At 35.7% G+C, this 25,761-nt stretch overlaps 1 protein-coding gene and 1 long non-coding RNA gene across 8 annotated transcripts in view; one reads left to right on the top strand and one right to left on the bottom strand.

Annotated features, from left to right (window-relative positions):
* The window catches only part of BANK1 (B cell scaffold protein with ankyrin repeats 1), a 289,987-nt gene that overhangs the window by 249,218 nt on the left and 15,008 nt on the right, over window positions 1-25,761 (top strand). For all 7 annotated transcript variants that reach the window (XM_009447927.4, XM_016951016.3, XM_009447929.3 and 4 more), the window contains 1 exon segment: window positions 10,257-10,325. In XM_009447927.4, coding sequence (XP_009446202.1) covers window positions 10,257-10,325 — 69 coding nt within the window.
* LOC107974355 (uncharacterized) overlaps window positions 1-25,761 on the bottom strand; it is an 86,358-nt gene that overhangs the window by 6,090 nt on the left and 54,507 nt on the right. Inside the window, exon 4 of the long non-coding RNA XR_008547575.2 lies at window positions 2,967-3,185. This is a non-coding gene — a long non-coding RNA (uncharacterized LOC107974355). The remainder of the gene's footprint in view (window positions 1-2,966; window positions 3,186-25,761) is intronic.

The raw sequence follows: 25,761 nt of genomic DNA on the forward strand, positions 1-25,761 counted from the left end.
TATTACATGGAGATGAAAACTAGTGCTATAATTTTTTTTGGCAATTAAGTATATAAAATAGGTATGGTTATTTACCCTGTATCCCAAATAAGTAGCAAAAGCTGGACTACAAATAAGGTCACCAAAATCCTTTTCCATTTTTTATTTCCTTTTCTCTTTCACTGGGATATACTTGCCTGCCTTTTTCTTTTATGCAATTGATTGTTGATCATTCTGTTCCCACATTAGGAAGACATTACCTCATCAGCTAATTCATTCTTGGTGTTCTTTGCATTTCACAGAGTAAGAGCCTTTCTTCACATATTTCCTTTTTTTTTCCCCTAGCTTGGGCAGATGTATTAAGTCAAGTTGCCACCATTTCCCAGAAAACCATTCACTCAATTAGAAGATTAATTTCTGGCCCCATTGCTTGCCAGAGCCCAAAAATGGTATCAGTATATTGGTGTATTCAGGGTGTGTTAATAGCCAGAATGGAAAGATTTGGAATAGAAGATAGAGGAAAAATACAGGAATGCAGAATCCCATCTTACTATTTCAGAAACTGAAGAAGTAATGGCAAAGGAACTAGGCAAAGGAAAACCATGCTGGCTTTGCAGAAAGACTTGTGTCCAAATTTAGCTGATATTACCCAAGCAAGCAAATTCACGTATCTGAGACTGAATTTCCTCACTGTAAGCTGGGGATACAAATATATATTTCAAAGATTTTTAATCTCTAAATGAGATAAAATTAGAAAATACCCAGCACAATACTTCACATGTGGTATATGTTCAATGCGTTATAATTAAAACAATTCTACTTTTTATTTTCTCAGTTTAGTGTCTGTTTCTTGGATTCTGGTGGAATCAGAAGTTAGGGAAAATAGTAGTGCTGGAGTGTGTGAGGGAAGGAAGACCCTGTATTCTAACAGAACAAGTTGGCTTAGTCATCTTCTTATAATAATTATTATTAGGCAGCTTTCATGATAATTGCTAATTCATGCAGTAACCCCACATAGTTGGCATTAATAACCTCATTTTAGAGATAAAGAAACTAATGCTCAGTAAGTGCCAGTGTCTTTCCCAAAGTCATAAAACCAGGAAGAGGAGGAGGCAGGATTTGGACCCAGATTAATTGGGATCTCATGCCTGAGTACATGGCACCACAAATTTCCATCACTGATATATTTATTCCTGGATTACTCGTTAATATTTATTTCTTCCTTCTAACCTATAAGATCCATGAAGGAAGAGACCAAACTAATCTGTTTTCCCCATTGTATCTCTGGTGCCAAGATCAGTGCTGAACTCGCAGTAGAAACTATGAATATTTGGTGAATATTAACTGAATGAAATGATAGAACTGACAAGATCCACATCAATGTGGGTGGAACAGAAGACTTCATTAACACTCTGGAATCAGAAGACTATATCAGTCTACTGATTCCTAAATTTATCCTGCTTTAAACCATCTTATGTCCAAAACACTACCAATTTGAAGGGAAGAGCCCACACAGAACTGGACAAAGCTCTAGGTTATTCATATACAGCTAAGCACTCTAACTGCTTCCGCAAAGCTTAAAACATGAAGCTCTATTTCACCATCATCATCATCCCCTTACCCCAGAGACATAACTTATTAATGCAAAACTGAACCCATGTTGGCCGGGCGCGGTGGCTCACGCCTGTAATCCCAGTACTTTGGGAGGCCGAGGCGGGCGGATCACGAGGTCAGGAGAGTGAGACCATCCTGGCTAACACGGTGAAACCCCGTCTCTACTAAAAATACAAAAAATTAGCCGGGCATGGTGGCAGGTGCCTGTAGTCCCAGCTATTTGGGAGGCTGAGACAGGAGAACGGCGTGAACCTGGGAGGCAGAGCTTGCAGTGATCCGAGATCGCGCCACTGCACTCCAGCCTGGGTGACAGAGCGAGACTCCGTCTCAAAAAAAAAAAAAAAAAAAAAGCAAAAAACTGAACCCATGTTGATTTTTTTTATCAAGATATATGTTTCTGATTTTTTATCCCATTGCTGTTGTACTAAGCCGGATCTTAGGTTAACAATCACAAGAATAACTGATTTTTATAAGTAAAAATTTTTGAAGTCTACCTGTTTTCAGATATATTTTCCTCTACTTTTTTTTTTTATCCCTGTAATATTGAAGAGGATCGGGTTCATTAAGCTTGAAGAATACAGAGGAATTAACACGGATGTATGGTCTTTAGTGACAGAATTCTTGATTTAAGACAAATCAGGGAAAGAAAATGAGCACTTGGCATGGCATAGATACATTGGTAGTGAAACTACGTCCATAAATCATGCAAAGAGATGAATGCCTATTGGGTAAAATTTTTCAGCATCAATGGGCAATTTTCTATTTTCCTCTCACACAATTAATAGAACAAAGATCTTTCTTCAGAATCCATGTGACTGATTTCTGGTAGAATATAATTTCCCTTTCAATTTCCAATTGCTACTGAGTTGCCCTTGGCATTTTGCAGTGCAACAAAGTTGTATGTGACCTTTTTGAGAGCTACTCAGCTACAGGGAACCCAAAATGTCAAGTGCAACTCACTTGCTCTCAGAAGTTTTCCACTTGCAATTCACTTGTACTTGAAATTGATCACATACAATGCAATTGAAATGCAAAAAGAGAAAAAAGACCTTGTAGAAACTGTTAGGAAAATTTATTCATATCATTGTAAACATGACAGAGTATAATGGTCTCTGTCCTCATTAGAAAATACGGTCAAGTGGATTGAAGTAGGTCTTAGATCATGTGCCTTGGATCCTCCTTCCTGGATAGGTGACCTTGTCCAAACCATTTAGTTTAAGGACATAGTATGTATATCACAGGTGCTCTCAGAATAGTGACATATTTATCATTATTTGTAAGCCTCATGTTCCTGTTTTTCTCCCTTGACTCTGCCTCATTCTTTTCCATGAGAGAGTGCTAGTGTAGCTCTGCAAAGGAGAAATTGTTCTGACCTGTGTTCATACTGTCCATTGAAGAGAAGCAAGTCAGCTCGTGTAACCCAGGTGTTCTTGTTTGCTCTTTCTGTCATTCTCACAGTAGAACATCATGATCCCCTGGCTTCTTCACAGAAATACTGAATGAAACCTGAGAAGTGCTTTGCAGACCATCTGTTAGCATGTTGACGTAATGACGACGAACTTTTCCAGCCTCATCTTCCAAGAATTCAATTCCTTTATATTAGTGAAAATGGAAAGGAGGCAGTAATCAGCTGTAGTGTGAACTGACATTAAAAGATTTTCATTACACAAGACAATGAATGCAAATATTATCAAGCACTTAGGTTTTCATTCGACAGCACAATGAATTCTGGTCTTTTTCCACTTAACATATGATGTTACTATTTGTTAAAAGCATCTGTAGGAAGTTTAATTGACCTATAAAAGTAGTTCTTAACTGGCAGTGATTTGCTTCTCATAAGACATTTGTCAATGTCTGGAGACATTTTAATTGTCTAGACTAAGAACAGTACTAGTGACATCTGCTAGGCAGAGACCAAGAATGCTGCTAAATGTCTTACATGCACTGGACAGCCCCATAACAAAGAATTATCCAGTCTAAAGTGTCAACAGTAACACTGTTAAGAAACTCTTACTTGGATTATTTCCATTGTTAAGCCAGAGTAAACAAATACTTTAGAGAATGATTATTTATAGATGAAATCACAGGTGCATCGAACAACCATATGAAACAGCTATCCACAACTACTGTCTTTTTAGTCACTTTAGATTTCTTGAATTCAGAATATTTTCCACCAGGACTTTTAACACGTGATTCTTTGTAATCTAAATAAGTAGCTATTCGAGAAAAATAAGATGCTTCCTGAGGTTGGAAAATTGAAAAGAGTCTCCCCTAATGGACCAGCAGCATTGTGTAGTGAAATTCATGAGGATTATGAAGCCAGATGGAACGGAATTTTACTGAAGACTGACACTTACAGTTGTGTAACTTTGTGCAAATTACATAACCTTGCTTCACGTGTTTTTGGTTTTGGTTTTGGTTTTAAAGAAATGTAATACCTACTTCACAGGGTTTTCATGAGAACTAAAACTATATATGTACAGTGGCCTGCACAGGGTAGCACGTAGGAAATGATAGTTCCTGTGATGGAAGGTATTCTGTAGACACAGAGGTGAAAGTAGACCTGGCATATCACCCCAGTTAGGATGCCTTTTGCTTCTTCCCTTTTGCATGGGTTTCATATGCCAACACATCATCTTGCATGACTTTTTCAAAGTATTTATTAACTTCCACTATTGAATACTATCTAGAACAAAGGGGCCAGCCCTATCCTTTTTGAGAGCTTTTTGGAATCCTTTTTGAAATCGTTTTGGAATTTTCAATCTGCATTTATGTAATTTGAATCTTGTTAGCAGAATTTAATGTTTGTTCAAAGTGAGCATAATCAAATAGCTGATCTTTAAATTTAGGGCAGAACAAAATATTAGAGTACCAAGTTTTATCATCCTGTGAAATATAACCGTGCAAATCATGATCCCAATGCTACTTCTTGGGATAGCAACATTTCTTGATTGGGGGAGAGGGTGGCAAGTTACTTTTGATAATCACTAAGCATGAACCAAAAAGTAAACTCATTATAGTTTGCAGAGTCTTCCATTGGCTGCCCAAACTACTTCTCTTTGAAACAAAAGAAAATTGCTCAGAATGTTACTAGAGTTATGTCCATACTTATACCATTTCCTTATTGAATACAAATGGGTAATAAGAGAATTAAATAGATGATCCCAAATGAAGTCTCATGGGAGGAGACTAACCCCCAGTCCAGTGCTATACAAGCAATAGTTGTTCAATACATGCTGCCTCCTGCTAACAGGAGGGAGGAAGACTGCTCACCCAGTGGTGACTGGAGGTTTTACTAATAAACTCATTGCCATGGTCTCAAGCTATAATTAGAGCAAGCTCCACAAACCAATTGTCATCACTCAGAATGGCTCACCTTCCTGGATTATAAACGTTTCTAGAATGTAAATATTTGTGTTTGTATCGAAAGATGACATATGCAAATGAAAACAATTTGTGTTCTACTCTGGTAAAAGTTAGGTCCCTTAGTAGTAGAAAAAAAGATTTATAGTGGGATTTCCCAAATCTTCCTTTAGGAGATGCTTTCAATGATAACACTTCTATCAAACAAAGTTTTTGTTACAACTTGAAAGGAAAATTAATGTTTTCTCCTCTGGAAACTAAAGCAGTTATTAATACCACCACTGAATTAGAATTTTTACGCCATTTTCCTTCATGCGGCAGTGTGTTTTCCACCTTTCCATCTCTGCTTATCTGAATAGTAAGCCGTAACCCAAGTCAGTGATCTCGTATATTCTGGCTGACCATTTACAGCTTCTTCTTAAAAAAATAATGCCACAACTCCACCTACATATGTCTGCCATGCAGTAAACTGGTTTCAGGTGAAAGATTTTTATACTATGTGGCTGATGTGGCTGTCTGTGTCCACACCTTCTTGAATGTACCCGTTGAAATGTAATGGCCTGTATTTGATAAGGTTTCTCAAGTTAATAACCTATAAATACTGCTAGCACAATTAAATGGTGGCTTTGAACTGACTGGAGCACTCAGTCTGTCTTGGTGAATTTGCAAAGAGGCTACCTACATACATCTTTCCTCTAAGCTTCAGATTAATCAATATGACTGCTTATACAGTTAAAACATTCTGTTTCCTGTATTTGCTGGCTAGACAAAGGGGTTATTTACACTGTGGTTGCTTGTTTGTTTGTTTTTTACTTTATTGAGCCTTTTTGTGATTAGATTTAAACAGTATAAATTGGGAAGCTGGGGGAAACAAGGCAGGGAGAATAGAGAGCTACAAGGATTGAGTTATGATTCTGACCCTTCCTGATGGTTCCTCATCCCTATCCCCTCTTATCAGTAGGCAGTAATGGCACATTTGACCTTTATTTAAATGAACACACCAAAACAGAGGACAGTATGAAAACTATGACTGTGTCTTATTTACCTTTGCAGCCTCAGGACTTGGCCATGTAGTTAGCAACCTAATGAAAGGTGTTTTGGTGAAAAATAAACACACTGCTACCATCCTGTACTGTATCATCCCCTGAAAGCCCAGAGCACAATACGAATCTATGTATTTTATTTTATATAAAATCTCTATTTTCAAGCATTATCATCAATGATAGCTGTACAGCTCTAAATAACATTTCACTGTTCACATCTAATGGACAACCATCAAGGGGGTTGTGGTTTATCATTCACAAAATGAATGTTGTTGTTAATTGCACAGATTTTTATCACTATAGCCACTTGTGAAATAATTCAAAATAAGATTTATCAGATTTTCTAAGAAAGGCAGCTATGGAAGGGTCCCTTTGCTTGAAATAGACCACAAATGAGGTTGACAAGAAGAATATTCTCGCAGATGCAGCCTGGAAAGACAAGTAGTGCAAGTGAACTCATTAAATTTCACCTTCTCCTCCTCCTCTGCTCTTCTGCTAGTTCTGCTTTGCTTAACATTTTGAATATTTAATGATATGCTAATTTTCCATTCAATGTCATATTCTAGAGAAAATTTTACAGAAGTCATTCTACCAATGTTTAAAATAAAAAAGGGTATTATTTGGGAAATTTGTATTCTTTGGGATTATTTTAAACCGCAAAAATTGTTTTGTTTTGTCTGTGGACTTTTTATGTTTAAAGGTAGTAACAACGACTAATAATGCATTCATATTTCTTTCTTCTCAAATTTCAGTTTTAGGTAGGAGGAGAAAAATAAGATTTCACTGGGGAGAGAGTCAGCAAAGTTGATATATATCCTAATTACTTTGATAGCATGTTTTGAACATTTATGAGGTAAATTTTTTAAGAATTCAAACACATAGGGAAAGGATTGTCTCATTATATGATAAAAAATTACCACTGGCCTATGATTTAAAACTTTCTCATTTTTATGTTAGTCTAAGCCCCCCAGGTTATAAATAATACTTTCCTCAAAACATAGCATTCTACTTAAATTCATACTCACTTAAGAATTTTTCCCAGCACCGTTGGACCTAGAGTGTCTTGGGAAAGAAGAATTGGTAACATGTCAGAATGTTAGAGCTGAGTGAAACATTAGAGATCGTCACATCTAAGCCCTAACTTTATTGGCAAGAAAATAAAGGCCAGAAGGGTGTTGGGGAGAAAGAGGGAAAAGCCGTTTTTCCATGTCACTCATGTGGTTGATATGAAGAGAAAACTATAGCCCATCTTCTTTGCCAAGTTGGCTAGTATTCTGGTATACAACTTTTTGGTTACAATACATTTAAAACAAATTCTCGTCTAACTAACCACAACTCTTGCTTTACAAAATAATGTACTTTTGTATATAAATCTGAGTGACCTATAACCCTACACTCAGTTCTCACCCTGTTATGGATTTTATATCTACCTCTTGTAAAGGTGGTGTGGGGTGGCTGAACATAGTAAATGTAAAGTACATAAAGTCTTTTAGAACAAAGGTTTTGCTAGTTGAAGCAATTTTAAATGTTTCAGCTAATAGGAACTATAAAGATAGAAAGATGAACAGATTCTGAAATTTTACTTGTATCTATTCTAATGGAATATGTGTCCTTGACAGGTGTGTTTGCTTCAGTGATAATTTTGACGGGCTAGTGCTTTCTTCAGGAAATAAGATAGGTCTTTTCCCAAGGTTGCCTCATATTTAAAAATACCTCCCCAACTGAAAGCGATGAGAAGACAGTGTGTTTGGCAATATGCTAATTGCTAGTTGTTTTCTTTTTAGAAAGTGAGACTCATCTGTAGGTGGGAGAAAGGGAACCTAGAGGTATGGGTGCAGCTGCAAGTGAATTAAAAGAGAACTCAGAGGTGGGTAAAACAGGTAGAGGGAACCTTTAAACTCTGGGCATGACCTACTACCCGTCTGCTTTTTTTTTTTTTTTTTTTTTAAGGATAATAACCCAATTTTTAAATAGGCAAAGGATTTGAATAAACACTTCTCCAAAGAAGATATACAAATGGTGTGTGAATTACCTCCCATTTTTTTTATTTTAATTTTATTATACTTTTAAAGAGTCCTATTATCAGCATTTTCACAATTACCCCACTCATAGTATCCTACAGCCTCATCCCAATATTCTGCCCTTGTCCCCAGCTGTTCCGAATATAAGCCCTGGTGAAATCGTGACAATAAATATCCTTGTAACTTCTTAATCTAGTAACTGAAAGACAGCATTTATTTGTTTAACATTTAATGTTATTTCACACAGGCTGAGCATTTGTTATCGGCAAAAAGGATTCCAGTAACATATAAGGTGTAAAGTGATTTGTAACAAATTAATGCCAAAAAGCTGGAAAAATAATTTCATTTCCAAGTACTTTGAAGCTTCAAACCTCAGCAGAATTTTAAAAACTTATCAATTAATGTAATTTTTATTTGAAGGATTTATTGTCTGAATAGATCTTTGGATTCAGGTCATTTCCCATATGAATGATGCCAGCTTTTTCCTCTTAACCATTCTCAGTTATATCTTAACAATATTGGCAAAAAAGCATAGAGACCACATGTTATTAAAATTTTTAAAGCATTGCATTTTAAAGACTTTTAAAACTAGCAAATAGAAAAAAATCAAGTACCTCTTACAACATTTATTTTAATATCCTAACGTATATTCATACACTATATATTCCTCAATATATTTTATTTTAGGAAAAATGTAAGTAAGCCACAAACCCAGAACTTCCCAGTTAGTTATATTTAGCATGTTTTCCATGTACTAACTTGAAGCAGAAAACTGGTTTTCAACCAAAAATATGATTTTATGTGTATACTTTTTCTCAAACATGTTAAACTTTGAAACATATATTGCCTCTTCTGTTTAAAAGAGCGCAGTTGAAGGGAGTACTCTTTGTCTTGACAGCATCTGGCAAATCATACATTTTTAATAACTAATTTTTGATCAGATGGGGGGAAATTTTCATCTAAAAAACGTCTCCAGGGTTAATCACAGATATGTCCTTGATCTTATATTGGTTTAAAGAATATTAAAACCAAAGACAGAAATCTAGGATAACTGTCGGGATGTTTCTGCCAATCACAGTGGTCCAGCACCATCCAGTTAAAACACGTTCACTCCCACAGGCCTCAGCTCAATTATCCCAGGATATTCTGTCGAACTGCTAAAAGGAACAAGAGATACAACTGTGTTGGAAATGTTCTAATTTCCCTTTTAATCCTCTCCCTCTATCTCCTTCTTTACCTTTATAAGATAATAGTTATGGAGGGGAAGCGGCAGTAGTGCTGTTAAGGAACCAGGCAATAGATTGAAGTTCAAGGCTTCTCGGTTTAAATCACATCTCTGCTAACAACAACTCTGAGATCATTGCAAAATTACTTAGCCTTTTTACAAGCTAGTTACTTCCAACTCCCTCATCTATAAACATATGAGGTTGGACTAAATCTCCAAAGCCTTTTCCAGTTCCCAAACCCTGTAATTCACACTGCCCATAAAAAATAAATGTAACTCTGGGATGTTCATTTTCTAAAGTAAAGTTGTAAAGAGTCTGGACTTTTTTATTAACAAATGCCAGAAGCTATGTGGAACTTTGTGGGTCCTCAATAAATATCAAACAATCAATTTTATCTTTCATCTGCAAAATGGGGTGAGTAATGCTGACTTTTCTCCCAGAATTTCGTGTGAGAAATAATAAATGAGAACAAAGCACTTTTCAGATAATGAAGTAATTTGAATAAGCTGTTTTAATAAGTCTGCGGTCTAGATAGATGATGCAAGAATAAAGTGTCTTTTTTATTATTACATCTCTGAAATACAAGAGTCTTTTTACTTATTTAAGGAGAAATAGTCATTATCCTTGCTTATCATCAAAAAGTCAGCATGGGTAATTTCTGTGCAAATGGAATTTTTCATATGATTTTAACATTTATCGCTTTTAACAGAATGCAGCATTTATTCTTACCTGATATCAAAATGGAATCATATCCTGATTTAAATAGTTTAATGAGGCATTGCATCAGCATTACACTACTCTGCTCAATGAAAATGCTTTCTGAAATGACTGATAAGCTGCACAAATGAGAAAATTGTAAATTTGATAATCTTCCTACTCAAAAGTAATACAATTCAGGAACTGATACTCAGGAAAATTATATATTGCATTCTGGCTTCCTGGAGACTTCTACAGTATGGATTTTTTGAACGTTTCTGTTCAGTAAATAATATGTTCTATATTTTTTACAGTGTTTCAACAAAAGACAGCCAGAAGACAATCTGATGATGACAAGTTCCGTGGTCTTCCTAAGAAACAAGGTACTAACACTAACTTCAATCTATTTAGTAATCTCTAGGTAAAATATCAAGAAATCTTATGAATACAGAGTAAAGCCTCCTAGGACAGAAGTATGTAATTGTGTGCTTTATAAATCTTACTCTTTTTTTTTTATTATACTTTAAGTTTTAGGGTACATATGCACATTGTGCAGGTTAGTTACATGTGCCATACTGGTGTGCTGCACCCACTAACTCGTCATCTAGCATTAGGTATATCTCCCGATGCTATCCCTCCCCCCTCCCCCCACCCCACAACTGTCCCCAGAGTGTGATATTCCCCTTCCTGTGTCCATGCGATCTCATTGTTCAATTCCCACCTATGAGTGAGAATATGCGGTGTTTGGTTTTTTGTTCTTGCGATAGTTTACTGAGAATGATGATTTCCAATTTCATCCATGTCCCTACAAAGGACATGAACTCATCATTTTTTATGGCTGCATAGTATTCCACTGTGTATATGTGCCACATTTTCTTAATCCAGTCTGTCATTGTTGGACATTTGGGTTGGTTCCAAGTCTTTGCTATTGTGAATAATGCCGCAATAAACATACGTGTGCATGTGTCTTTATAGCAGCATGATTTATAGTCCTTTGGGTATATACCCAGTAATGGGATGGCTGGGTCAAATGGTATTTCCAGTTCTAGATCCCTGAGGAATCGCCACACTGACTTCCACAATGGTTGAACTAGTTTACAGTCCCACCAACAGTGTAAAAGTGTTCCTATATCTCCACATCCTCTCCAGCACCTGTTGTTTCCTGACTTTTTAATGATTGCCATTCTAACTGGTGTGAGATGGTATCTCATTGTGGTTTTGATTTGCATTTCTCTGATGGCCAGTGATGGTGAGCATTTTTTCATGTGTTTTTTGGCTGCATGAATGTCTTCTTTTGAGAAGTGTCTGTTCATGTCCTTCGTCCACTTTTTGATGGGGTTGTTTGTTTTTTTCTTGTAAATTTGTTTGAGTTCATTGTAGATTCTGGATATCAGCCCTTTGTCAGATGAGTAGGTTGCAAAAATATTCTCCCATTTTGTAGGTTGCCTGTTCACTCTGATGGTAGTTTCTTTTGCTGTGCAGAAGCTCTTTAGTTTGATTAGATCCCATTTGTCAATTTTGGCTTTTGTTGCTATTGCTTTTGGTGTTTTAGACATGAAGTCCTTGCCCATGCCTATGTCCTGAATGGTAATGCCTAGGTTTTCTTCTAGGGTTTTTATGGTTTTAGGTCTAACGTTTAAGTCTTTAATCCATCTTGATTATCTCAATAGATGCAGAAAAAGCCTTTGACAAAATTCAACAACCCTTCATGCTAAAAATTCTCAATAAATTAGGTATTGATGGGACATATCTCAAAATAATAAGAGCGTATCTATGACAAACCCACAGCCAATATCATACTGAATGGGCAAAAACTGGAAGCATTCCCTTTGAAAACTGGCACAAGACAGGGATGCCCTCTCTCACCACTCCTATTCAACATAGTGTTGGAAATTCTGGCCAGGGCAATCAGGCAGGAGAAGGAAATAAAGGGTATTCAATTAGGAAAAGAGGAAGTCAAATTGTCCCTGTTTGCAGATGACATGATTGTATATCTAGAAAACCCCATCGTCTCAGCCCAAAATCTCCTTAAGCTGATAAGCAACTTCAGCAAAGTCTCAGGATACAAAATCAATGTACAAAAATCACAAGCATTCTTATACACCAACAACAGACAAACAGAGAGCCAAATCATGAGTGAACTCCCATTCACAATTGCTTCAAAGAGAATAAAATACCTAGGAATCCAACTTACAAGGGATGTGAAGGACCTCTTCAAGGAGAACTACAAACCACTGCTCAAGGAAATAAAAGAGGATAGAAACAAATGGAAGAACATTTCATGCTCATGGGTAGGAAGAATCAATATCGTGAAAATGGCCATACTGCCCAAGGTAATTTATACATTCAATGCCATCCCCATCAAGCTACCAATGACTTTCTTCACAGAATTGGAAAAAACTACTTTAAAGTTCATATGGAACCAAAAAAGAGCCCGCATCGCCAAGTCAATCCTAAGCCAAAAGAACAAAGTTGGAGGCATCACACTACCTGACGTCAAACTATACTACAAGGCTACAGTAACCAAAACAGCATGGTACTGGTACCAAAACAGAGATATAGATCAATGCAACAGAACAGAGCCCTCAGAAATAACGCCGCATATCTACAACTATCTGATCTTTGACAAACCTGAGAAAAACAAGCAATGGGGAAAGGATTCCCTATTTAATAAATGGTGCTGGGAAAACTGGCTAGCCATATATAGAAAGCTGAAACTGGATCCCTTCCTTACACCTTATACAAAAATCAATTCAAGATGGATTAAAGACATAAATCTTACTCTTAATCTCACATAATATAATTTTGCCATAATACAATTAATACAAGAAAATTATTTTAATTAACAAAGGCATGAAATGGCCTTATCAGAATGTTTGTGATAGTGTTGTCAATGTTATCATGAGGGTTCCAGGAAGGTCAAGTAAGAAAAATTCTCTAAGATGCGTCAGAGGCTGTGTTTTCATAGACCTATAAGGGAAGCCTCTGGAACCTAACTTTGTAGGAGTGGCAAATGATTTGATTCCTCCAAAGAAAGGGGCTAGCATGAGTTTTCTATGGTTTGCACTAAATGCCAATCAAAGACTGCATCCTTTTCAACTGTTCTCTTGCCTTCAGCACTTGATCTAACATTTCTTGAACAATTATTTGTTATGCAGAGAAGAGCTGAAAACTGTAGCCACAGAAACATCTTCCACAGACAGAATATTTTCTGCCTCCAGTTTTCCCAGAAATGTTTGTCTTCTGCTGAAAAGAAAGACTGTAGCAGATCATCTATTATGATTTTTTGTGTGACAATAAGGCCTTATTCAATGTTCAAAAATGAAAAACATTAAAGGTGGCAGAGGTAGGGGGTAACATTAGCTGCCCGTGATAATGAATGTGTATATACAGGCCCATCTTTGAAATAACTTCAGTCCAAACTAATATTTCCTTGAAAATGGTGCCAGTAAATTGTTGAAAGAGACACTGGAATAAAACCAGGAAATTATTTCACAGCAACTACTAACCACTCCCAGTCAGGCTCCTTTTTTGCCATTGTGAAGATGGCTGGGAATGGATTGCACCAAATTCTAACACCCACTGAACTATTAAATACAGACCTTCAATGGACCTGCTCCTAGGACATTATGAATCATCCTTCAAACAAGGGTGCATTCTTAAATGAGTGATCCTCACCCATCACTTCAAGTGGCATTTTTTCACAACAGCAAGGTGGTACTTAGATCATCTTCCAATTAATACACGGTGTTCGAATGCAACACATGATGAAGCTGAACTTTTATTCTCTCATGAAACACTTGAATACACTGCTTGTAAATTTACATGCAAAAAACTCTTTATTTGACAGTTTTCCATTTTTAGTGATTTCATATTTAAGGAGAAAGATAGATCTTTTTAAAGTCTACTATTATCCTCCCACTGTGCCTTTAGCTCTCTCAAGAAATAAATGCAAAGCTACATGTAAGATCATTGTACAATTAGGATCAGAACAGCTACGAAAGAATTAAACAAAGTAGATAAGATTATTTCTACCTGGCCTCCCCTACATACCTCACAGAGCTTTGGAAAGAATGAAGAGAGGAGATGCTTTGAGCTTTTTGGGAGAAAAATCCCTGAAGTGTTTTTCTTATAAATTATTCAATTACCATGTTTTTAATTAAATTATGTTAGAATTAAAGGGAAAATGCAAAGAAGGCCACAGGAGAGGAAGAGAAATGACGAGTATCAAGTGTAATGAAGAGATCCTTGGAATGTTTGATCTTATCAATTATCCTGGCTGTCCCACAGAGAGCAATGCAAGGAAGGGCTGCTAGTATCTGTTAAGCTTAGAAGAGCCCTGTCATTATTCTACCATGTATAGACAATTAGTACGCATCTGCCCACAGAAAAAGGGGAGGAGAGGGTGGTAAAGGGAAACGAGGACCTAATTATGCAATATTGTATTGATTACTATCTGTCCATATCTTGTTACCTAATTTGCATAATCAAGGTCAATTACCTCTAGATTTTTAAAAATTCTGTAGGGACTCAGATACTAACATTTTAATCATATTTTGTCTGTAATATTTTTTCTGTGTACATACTTAAATACAACTTATTGATGATATTTTTGATTAGTCATCTTAGAGCAGTTTCCTTAGATTCCTTTATTCCTGAACATCAGTAATGTACCAGAAGGGAACAGCATATTGTTTTATTTTTAAGGACTAAGGGAACATCAATCCTTATCAAATGTTTCTTTAAAAACCTCCCTGATGACTATAGTGTGCAGGGAAATCAGCAGTTAGCATGAAAACAAGATAATTTGGAATACTTAGTAATAAAAGAATTAAGTACCTAAATAGCTAACAAGGTTGATTTCATCCAACCATATTTCTCTAAACTGTTGCAGATATTATGATCATTCAGTCCATGTAACATACTATGCAATGAAAACTGCTTATTACCTAATTAATGAATATTCTTCAAATATCCTGGGATTTCATGGTGTACTAGGAAAAGCAGTACATACTTTGGCAGTGATAATCTCTTTATTTGGTAGAACAATAAAAAGGGCCTTTTATATAATGTTTGTCAGAGGCAAGATTTTCTAAAGGGACTAGACACATTCTCTAAAGAAGGTAAAAAGGAATTATTATTTAACTCTTCCTCTATATGCTGGAGGGAAAAGGGATGATGAGAGCCAACTATTTTCCCATTGAAAGTATAAGCATTTCAAGTGCACTAAGTTTAAGACTGGCAAGGGATTGCCAGGAAGTTACATTATTGCTAAGTCAAGGAATTTTCCTAAGGAAGAAAAAAATAATTAATTGGCACCATTTCCATTGAAACTCAACAGATTCTTCAACTCAGTTTCCACATTTTGAAAAAATGTAAGGAAAAATGCTGAGGACTTTGGATCACAGATAAAATTTTCCATCAAAACAGTTTTAAAGTCAATTTTCCCAATTTGGATTTGAAATTAGAAAATACTAAGGAGTGCTATCATAGATGAATAAGCTGCCACTTCACTTCCATCCTCCTTCCCAAAATTGAGCTTTACAGAGCAGTCAAAGGTTTGTTCTTCAATGCTACCAGCCAGAGAACTGCATTTGCCAGTGTGTTTGGAATTGATCAGGATTTTGAAGTCTGGCTTATGTTATCAAAGCTCACAGAGGACTGATTCATACCCCCAATTCCAATCATTAAACCTATAATAAGGGAAGATGGCTTTCCAGTGACTAGATTGCTTGCATTATTTGGTCTCTGCCAGATAATAAAGTTTCTATAAAATATACTTAGTCATTAGAAGATTTCTAAGTGAACATGATCAAGTCAAAAATGTTGAAAGAATTTGAGGGCTCCTTATTCAAAGATGGAAATATCTGGCTAATTTTCCCTGTTTTACAAAATCATATATAGTCTAGGGTCAAGTTTGTTCACATCTTGGACTGTACAGAGGGGCCTTTTCTATCTATATCAAGATCATTCCCATCTTACCGTGGATATGACACGTGGCAACTGATGAGGTTCAAGCATTCTTAACAAGCTGCCTCCCTGTAATCATAGATTACATCCACAGATCTCCTCAGCCATATAGTCAAATGAACCTTATCAAGGGTGTGTTGTTGCTCTCACTCTTAGAGGGCAAAAGGTTAGTGTAGGCAGCTAGGCAGACACGAGCAGGGCAGGAGAGGGCCACCCACCCAGGAATGTCAGACGACCACCAGGTGATGGTTAGGTAGTTGTTAAACTGTCTCTTTAAAACCATAATTGGTCACAGCCAGTGCCAGCGAAAGGCAGTCTCTTAATAGACAGAAAACACCTGAAGCTGGTCATCAGCAGCTTCCCAGTAAGATCGCAGGAGTTGGGCAAGTGGGCACAAGCATGTGCACTAAGAGGCAAAACGGTAGGGTTTAACTGGTATATGACTTTTCTCTAGGAACGCTCAACTGGTAAGGGAAAAACACCTAAATGAGCATATGCACAACTTCAGTAAACATACTGCACACGCAGCTCCTCCCAAATGCTGGCAGGGCACTGCGTTTGCAGATAGCCCACCCCAAGGAAAAACCAAGGGAGGAGAGACACTAACCCCATAACCATACCAATGTTTGAAACCTCATGTCAAGTGTTGAACAGTGCACTTGGATCTCTCAAGTTGCCCACTTGGCCCTCTTCCAAGTGTACCTTAGTTCCTTTCATTCCTGCTCTAAAACCTTTTAATAAACTTTCAGTACTACTCTATCTAAAACTTGCCTTGCTCTCTCCTGTGCCTTATGCCCCTCAGCCGAATTCTTGCCTCCAAAGAGGCAAGAATCAAGTTGCTGCAGATCTGTACGGATTGGCTGTTGCTAACAAAACCGTGTCTTTGAAGGGTAAGTTTCTGTGGGTAGGAGGAGCACATCCACCCTAACCAACTGCCTATACCAGTCACTTCCAACTCTAGATGAGCATAAGAATTATTTGCAGAGCTTTTAAACTTTGGTTGCCCAAGCCCTATCTTAGATATGGACTAAAAGTCGAATAGATGAGATAGTAATCAGCAATAATCACAAAATCAACATGTGAAAAAATCCCACCAAAAGAAACTATGTTTCAGAGACCACATGTGGTCAAATTTAGCCCCTAAGTAAATTATATTTTAGCAATAATCTGCACAATATAATTTAAAACTTTTGCCAGCATTTAAGACCTTGCTTCCTGAAATATTCAAATTTCCAACCACTCCCTATTATATAAATGTATAACTTGCAACAAATGACTATTACCATTTGTTATCATGCTTTCTGTGTTGTTTCCTTATATTTGGAACACATTTCTCTAAAGTCATAATTCTATCAAAAGTGAGTAAAGGGATATAGAGAGAGTCAGGTTATGAAAAAAAATGAAAGAACATATTTATTTTTGCTAATGAAAACTATTCAAATGTATTTAATAAGCAGGTACTAAATCTTATTTGCTCAGTAATTTTATCTGCATGGCCCCTATAGGCTTATGAGCTTGTAACCCCTAGTATAGTCCCTGCCCACCAATTCCTCACTCCAGACTACAAAATCATTATTGGCTGGTCTTTTGTAGGGCAGGAGTGTGCCTACTCATGGGAAAGAGGTAGTCAGGCAACATATCCTTTCTGTGTTCTATAAGTGTGCATTGCTGTAGCACTTTGATAAATGTTAAATAATAAAATTGTCTAGAAGCAGGAGACCTGGAGAAATGGGGAAGATATTACCCTTACATGGGGAAAAGAGAATGCTGATCTCTGAGGTATTTTCATCAGGCTGTTTTTGCCAGTACTGGATATATTAAACAGAAAAGAGGGAAAATTGTCAAAATGTGGTCATTTGTACTCCATAAAAGAATAATGGCCTCAGTTCCCTTTTCCAGTATACTTACATTTCCATTTGTCATATTGCTCACAAAAGTTTTTTGTTGTTGTTAAAGTCATACCTTGAAAATTTTGAGTAATAGCTCAGTTTTTGTCTAAAATAGCAATATGTTCGCAACCCACAGTGTTGTCTCTCAGAAATGAAATCAAAGCACACACAAAAAAGATGAAATTCTTAATAATAGGGAGAACAATGACTGGAAAGTAAGCTTACTGGAATCTAGAACTAATTCTAATTAATTCTAAGGTTGAGAAAAGTTAATTGAGACAAATTTAAAAATCAGCAGTCTACCCCTGCTGTCTATGAAACAAATCAGTCCTTTGTGCATAATAGAAGGTAGAAAGATATTTAATCCCTCCCTTACCTCCTGACCCCAGCTACCTCTCTGCTACATAAATGTTAATTTTTACAAGTGCTCTGTGTCCCAGCTCTGATCTTTCCATATACATGCAGAAAATATTCCTTCCAGTTGAAAGTGGGGGTAAGAGGGTAATGCTACACTTGGCTGGTCCTGGGACTCTAAAGTAAAGCTCTAAAATGGAGGGATGGGAAGGTCAAGAAGTCTGTTAGAAATTTATGCATGGACTTAGATACATAGTGCCAGGGAATCATGTCCCACCTCTATCGTGGCAGCTGCATTAGACAAAAGCCTGCTAAATCCTGGGATCTTGAGTTGCGAACTGCACCTATTAAAGTTTTCTGCAGTCCCAGGAATTTGACCTGAACACAAGGAAAGAACCAAAGGACACATAAACACCAAAAGCCTTGGTGAACAATGATTCCATAGATGTGTTCTTTTTTTCTTCTTTTTTCTTTTTCTTTCTTTTTTTTTTTTTTTTTTTTTGAGACAGAGTCTCGCTCTGTCGCCAGGCTGGAATAGAGTGACACGATCTTGGCTCACTGCAGCCTCCGCCTCCCGTGTTCATCCGATTCTCCTGCCTCAGCCTCCTGAGTAGCTGGGACTACAGGCGTGTGCTACCACGACCAGCTAATTTTTGTATTTTTAGTAGAGATAGGGTTTCACCATGTTGGCCAGGATGGTCTGGATCTCTTGACCTCATGATCCACCCACCTCGGCCTCCCAAAGTGCTGGGATTACAGGCATAAGCCACCGCGCCAGAAGGATTAAAGATGAGAACAAACAAGTAATATGAAAAGTTCATAAACGAAAACTACTCCAGAAGAAGGGAAGGAGAATTTTTTTTTGTAAAGACTCAGAATAATTATACTTCTGTTAATGATTTATTTATTTAATGAGTAAGGTTGCCAGATATCATATCAAAAGCACCAAGCTATCAACATGGAAATAATGGGAAATACACACACACACACACACACACACAGCACTGAGCACTGAGCATTTTCCAGCTAACAATTCATAACTGCTTAAATATGAAGCTTTTTATAAATATTTTAACTTTTTCAGAAGTTCTAAGGTGGTATGTGTTAATTTGAACTTAAGTGTCCCACTTTCAGGTTCAGTACTAGGCAGTTGGTGACAAAATGCAGGGGCCAAAAAAGAAAATGTCAGAAAAGTTTGAACTCATAAACAAATGGAAAATATGGAGAGGAAATAGCAGCAGAAATTTGAGGTTAGGCTGAGATGAAAGCAAAATATGTGAAAGACGTTTTAGATGAGATACCAGAATGAGATTAAACATGTGACATGAAGAAAAGGTATTGACAAGAGGAAGTATGATAAAAATAAAATAAACTAAGAAGCTAAAGTTTCAACAGCAAATTAAAATCCACATTGGTCACAACAAAAGGGACTCACACTAGGTGAAAATAAATCAGTGAAGTAGAGAACTTATTGAAGAAGGGTTTGTTCTCAGTACATGGAAAGATCGAAAACAGTAATAAGATGTGGAGAACAGAGATACAACTCAAGTATGACAGGTTTTTAAAAACTAGAATAGAAAATACGATCAATGACTTTATTAAGCTAATCTTTGGAGAATTGGGAAGTTGGAGGATGAATAATGCAGATTGAGTGGGCTCACTATGAGACAGGAAAAAGTAAGGAGAGTTGCTCATGTTTAAAAGCACCCTAGCAAATCTTTTTGATTATAAGGAAAAAGAAACAATCTTAAAAGTATTGAGCAAGTACTTTAACTTACATTTTCTACTAAAATAAATCAAAATCCATTAAAAAATTAGAGAATCTGTGTGACAGACACCTGAGATAATGGACTACCAAGTTTATTTGAGAAAAAAACTGCAACTTAAGAAGTTTATATTTAGTCAGCTATTTTGCTCATGTAAGAAGCAAATAAATATAATAATTTTTGGATATCCAAAATTTTAGAGAAGATAGCCATTCTGTCATTATGAAAGTATTAACCAAAACATATTCTAACTAATGAGGAATTAAACAAACAAAATAAAAAGCTTAAAAAGAAATTACATTATTAAAATTACTGAAGTAAACAAATAATTATTGTAAATTTATTTATAAGACATGAATGTAAAATATTGGTGATAAAGAAAAATATGTAATGTAACATAATTATTGCTAATTTAGTAGCAATAATCTGGTTACAATGACCAAATAATATAAAAATACTTAGGAACTAGAAAAAAATGTTTTTTCATTCATTACTTTATTAATAAAAAAAGATAAAAAATCTGAAATTTTAAAAAGTAACCACTACTTTCAAATTCCTTCATATATGTATATACAAATACATATATATGTAAGTCTTTATAACCGCATACAAAACAAGATTATGTATAACAGCAGTCATCACAATAAATTCATATCAGTTAAAACATTCTCACAGAGCAGTAACAGTCATTGAGGACAAATGGTGCTGTGTTAATCATCTGCATAACGATAGTTCATTAAAACCTCAAAGATATGAGATATTATTTCCCTTTTTAAAATGGATTGATTCTTTGTAACAAGGACACAGAGCTAAGAAATGGTAGAGGTGAAATTTGAACTCAATTCTGTTATACTCTGAAGGCCAAACTTGTAATCACCTTCTGTACTATTCACGTAATCATATTAACAACTCTCACTACAAGTTTCCTGAGCTTTAACAGAAGCCTGAAACACGACAAAGCACATTACATGTATTAGCTCCTTTAACTCTTGCAACAACTCTGTTAGAAGGGGATTATTTACCTTCATTTTATAGACAAAGAAACTGGAGTTTACAAAAATGGAATGAGAAGGAGCTTTGAGCTCTCATCTACCTGGCTCCAAATACCATGTTATACAATCTCCCTCATAAAAAGATACAGACTGAAATGTGGACAAAAGACTGTAGCGGCAGAAAAACTCCACCTCTATCTTCTTAGGATACCAGCCAGGACTGAGAATTAAATTGATGTAAAATAGATTAACAAGAGAAAAGCATAATAGTTTCACATGGCACTGGAGCCCTCAAAGAAAATAAAGACTCAAAGAAGCAGTTAGTCGGTTACTTAGCTACTGAATTAGACAAGAATAGTAAACTGTGAAAATGGGGAGGCTTAAAAGATAAGAGTTATTCTACCAAGGTCTGTACAGAATTCTTTTAGTCTCAACTTCTCCTCTGTGAAGATAAGGATATTGCTTTTCCTTCTTGTATAGAGTGAGTGTCTTTACTGTGGGAATTTAGTCTTCTGCTTTTGGGAAACAACTGAAAGGTCAGAATCATCTTTCTTGCACCTGCTTTTTTTCAATTTAAATAGTTGATGTGCCAGAGTGGTATATTTTTAACTTCTTCAAGCCAAAATAAAACTATGTTCTGCTTTAAAAAGATACATCCCCGAAAATACCAAGGAAAAACTCATTAATAAAATTATGTCAAGTGATGAATAAAACGTAAAAATATCACTAGACTAATGACCAAGGAATGTTTGTATACATTTTTAACTCAATAGTTAACCAGGATAAGTTTTGCCAGTGAGTTATTTCAAATTCAAATAAGAGAATTTTTATATTATATGAACCATCTCATGGAGTAGAACTATTAATGTACTAGTTATTTTATTTTAAAAAACATGATTTCAGTTGATGAAAAAGACAAAATTATCATTCAACTATTCATAATTTTTAAAAAATCTTATAAAATAGAAAGACAATAATTTCTCAACATTATCAGAAATTTCTTATTAGTTCAGAAGTAGAGGTGTTCGTGTTAGGGATAGAAAAAAGATAAGGATGCCTACTATTAATATTTTTACTTACCATTATCCTGGAAGTTTCTAGCAACTGCAATAACATGCATCTAAAATAAAACGTGTAATTATTGGGAAGGAGATATTTTCTCCATTATTTTTAGATGATATACGTACATGCCAGAAAACCTGAAAACATCAACTATAAGACTCTTAAAAATTATTTTAACTAGCTGGATATAATTAATACATAATTCACTTTTTTATATACCAGAAATATTAGTTTGGCGACATCATGAAAGAAAAGAAATTATTCACTGTAAATTCAAAACATACACAAAAAGTACCTATTAAAAAGATAGAATAATGCTATTTTCCTAACAGGAAATTAAATCCTCTCAACTCTTTCTATAATAACTTATACATGTAAGGGAATCCCAGTCATTTTGATAATTTACTTTTCCTTTAGGGAGAGAGATGACAGTTTGAAAGAATGTTTCTAAATTGATAGAGAAGATAATTAAGAAGAATTGAAAGGTAATCACTTGGGAAAAAAAAAGATTAGGGCAGGACTAGTGGCCATATGTGATATTAAAGTCTGTTACTTACTCAATGCTTTAAGCTACAGCACTCAGTGTTATAATGACACAAGAATCACTGGCAATGAGAGAAAGGTTTAGATTATAAAATTATTATAAAGCTTGTGTACTTATTTGAATTGAATAATGCAAAATGCTATCAAAAGTGAAACAGTACAAACACTTCCTCATCCTACTGGTGAGACTGTACATGACAACACATTCCAGGAAAGGAGATTGACACTAAGTATACATCAATAGCTTTAAAAGTGATCATACTCAAAAATTATATTTTTATGAGTCTATGCCAACCAAATAAATAATGCAGCCAGTGATTCACATAAAAGACTTAGAAGCTCCAACAACATATAATTGTGGAGAAAAATGGAAACAATAAAAAATCCCTTAGTAAGAGAATGATTAAATACTTTATTGAATATACAAACTTTGGAATATAATGCTCCCATTAAAAACCATTTTTCAAAGAATATTTAATGTCATGGAAAGATTCTTAGGCTACATGACTAAGAGAAAAGAGCAGGAACTATGTCAGTATAACCCTAATTCAGAAAAAAGGAAAGAAATGGATACTTAAAAAGGACCACCAAGACGTTTACGATACCTGTTTCTGAAGAGTATAATAATGAGTGGCAGTTATTTCAGTTTTCAGTACTCTTCTGTATTTTCTAAGTGGTGGGGGAAAAAAATCATGTTCTAAAATCACAATCATTAAAATAAAACATCAAATACCAGGTGTGGTGGCTCACACCTGTAATCCCAGCACTTTGGGAGGCCAAGGCAGGCAGATCACTTGAGGCCAGGAGTTCGAGACCAGCCTGGCCAATATTGCGAGACCCCATCTTTACTAAAAATACAAAAACTAGCCAGTTATGGTGGCGCACGCCTGTAATCCCGCTACTCAAGAGGCTGAGACAGGAGAACCACTTGAACTCAGGAGACGGAGATTGCAGTGAGCCGAGATCACGCCGCTGCACTCCAGCCAGGGAGACAGAAGGAGACTGCCTCAAAACAAAAACAAAAACAAAATGAAACAAAACAAACAAACAAATCTCAAAGAATATATGCAACCCTAAAGCTAAGGGGATGCAGAGGCCTTACTTGGAACTTACAAATAAATCGATAGACCAAGCATCTCCTAATGGACCTGAGCTTATATACCTACCAAGTCCCAAATTAAATAACAAAAAATAACTTAAGCTTTAAATCTTTGTCACTAGTTCTCACTCTCTCTCTCTCTTGCTCTCTCTCTCTTGCTCTCTCTCTCTCTTTCTCTCTCCCTGTTTCTCTATTTCTCTCTCTCTCGCTTTCTCTCTCTCTCTTTTTTTTTTCTTAAGCGAGGGTCTGCTCTGTCACCTAGGCTGGAATTCAGTGGCGATCTCAGCTCACTGCAGCCTTGATCTTCCAGGCTCAAGCAATCCTCCCACCTCAGCCTCCCGAGTAGCTGGGACTACAGGCTAATTTTTGTAGAGATGGGATCTCTCCATGTTACCCAGGCTGGTCTGGAACTCCTTGGCTCAACCAATCCACCTGCATCGGCCTCCCAAAGTACCGGGATTACAGGTGTCAGCCACTGCACCTGGACCCTAGTTATTTAAGTCCTATTACTGAAAAGTTCTTTCCAAGTGCCATAAACTAATTTGGTATGATGGTACAGTATGGTGTGACATCACATGATACTTACTTATAGTATGACATAGTACTTTACAGCATGGTATATCTGGCATGGATTGAAATGGTATGCATTCCATGGGAAAGCCTAATTATAAAGTGGCAGAAATTTTTTATATTGTAAAAGCAATATAGTATTATTATAGAAAGTTAGAGATCATAAGAAAATAATTACATATGTAATATGGCATCACAATAGATTAACATATATTTTAAAATTTATTTTCATGCTTTGTTATATATACAACTTTGATATTGTTAAAATTTTAACGTGTATATAATTTTGTATCCTGCTTTTGTACTTGTTATAATATAATAAGCACTTTCTATGTTGCCACAATCTTTATTTTTTAAATGACTATGTGATTTTTATTAAGTAAATATTTTCTATTTTAATTACTTTTTGTTGGGCAGTCAAGTTGTTTTCTTTCAAATTTTCAATAAAGTCCTTCCAGCCAGTCGCCTAGTAAATAATTTTAATGAAAAGCCCAATTTACATTCTTACCTAATCTGTAGATTTATATAATCAATACAATGGGTTGGCTGATGTTTATATGACCAATATTTGATCAAATGTAAATACTTGTAAAGAGAAATTTATTTAAAAGGAATTAATTTTAAAAACTGTAGTTTACCTTAAAGCTTTTACACTAAAAGACAAGAGTCTACCATACATACAGTTAGCTGTCTGACAAATGCTTTTTAATGAAAATTATATTAAATTCATACTAACTCTTCTGAAGGTAAACTAAAAAAAAATACAAAATTAGGAAGACAGAAAACCTTTCATTACTTCTTTTTACCCATCAAATTCTTATCTAAATGCAATAAAGAAATCTTGTAAACCCTACCAAAAATTACAGGTTGCATGTTTTGGTTTGACTTGTATACCCTTAGAATAAAAGGTAGTAAAGTGCCTAAATCATTTTTCTTTGCAGCTTCTCATGCTAATCCTAATTTATCAAGACAAATGCTTTAATCTCTTTACTCTTAAAAAAAAAGGTAAAAGCAGATTTATGTAAAAATAGATTCTGAAGAGAAAAGACAAGTCAAGAAAGCCTCTGTGTTGAATGGAAATGGTGAGAAGGGAAAAAGTAAAAAAAATAATAATAATAAAAATAAAGAAAAGAAAGAAAGAAAGAAGAAAGAAAGAAAAAGAAAGAAAGAAAGAAAGAAAGAAAGAAAGAAAGAAAGAAAGAAAGAAAGAAAGAAAGCAAGCCCCCGTGGGAATCAGAATTATTGGCCACAGAGAAATTTTCTGTGCACGTGAATCTTTTTGGAAAGAAACCCTCTCCATGTCCCTGTTCCAAGAGTCACTGTTACAGTCCTTCTCAAAACTGAGAGGAACACTACAGGTCATTCCAGAACAATCCCAAGGCTCAAGTCCTCTTCAGACATATAACATTTGCTATCAAATACTTGAAACCTCTTTTCCAGAACAATCAATCCTAGTTATATCAACAAATTCTTATTACTGTAGAATTTGAATGTCCTCCCCATTTCCCAAATCCTTGTTAATATCGTCTGGATAGTCAAATTCATCTGTTTCTTTCTTGAAGAGGCAGTCCCAG

Source organism: Pan troglodytes, chromosome 3, assembly GCF_028858775.2.
Source record: "Pan troglodytes isolate AG18354 chromosome 3, NHGRI_mPanTro3-v2.0_pri, whole genome shotgun sequence".
NCBI lineage: Eukaryota > Metazoa > Chordata > Mammalia > Primates > Hominidae > Pan > Pan troglodytes.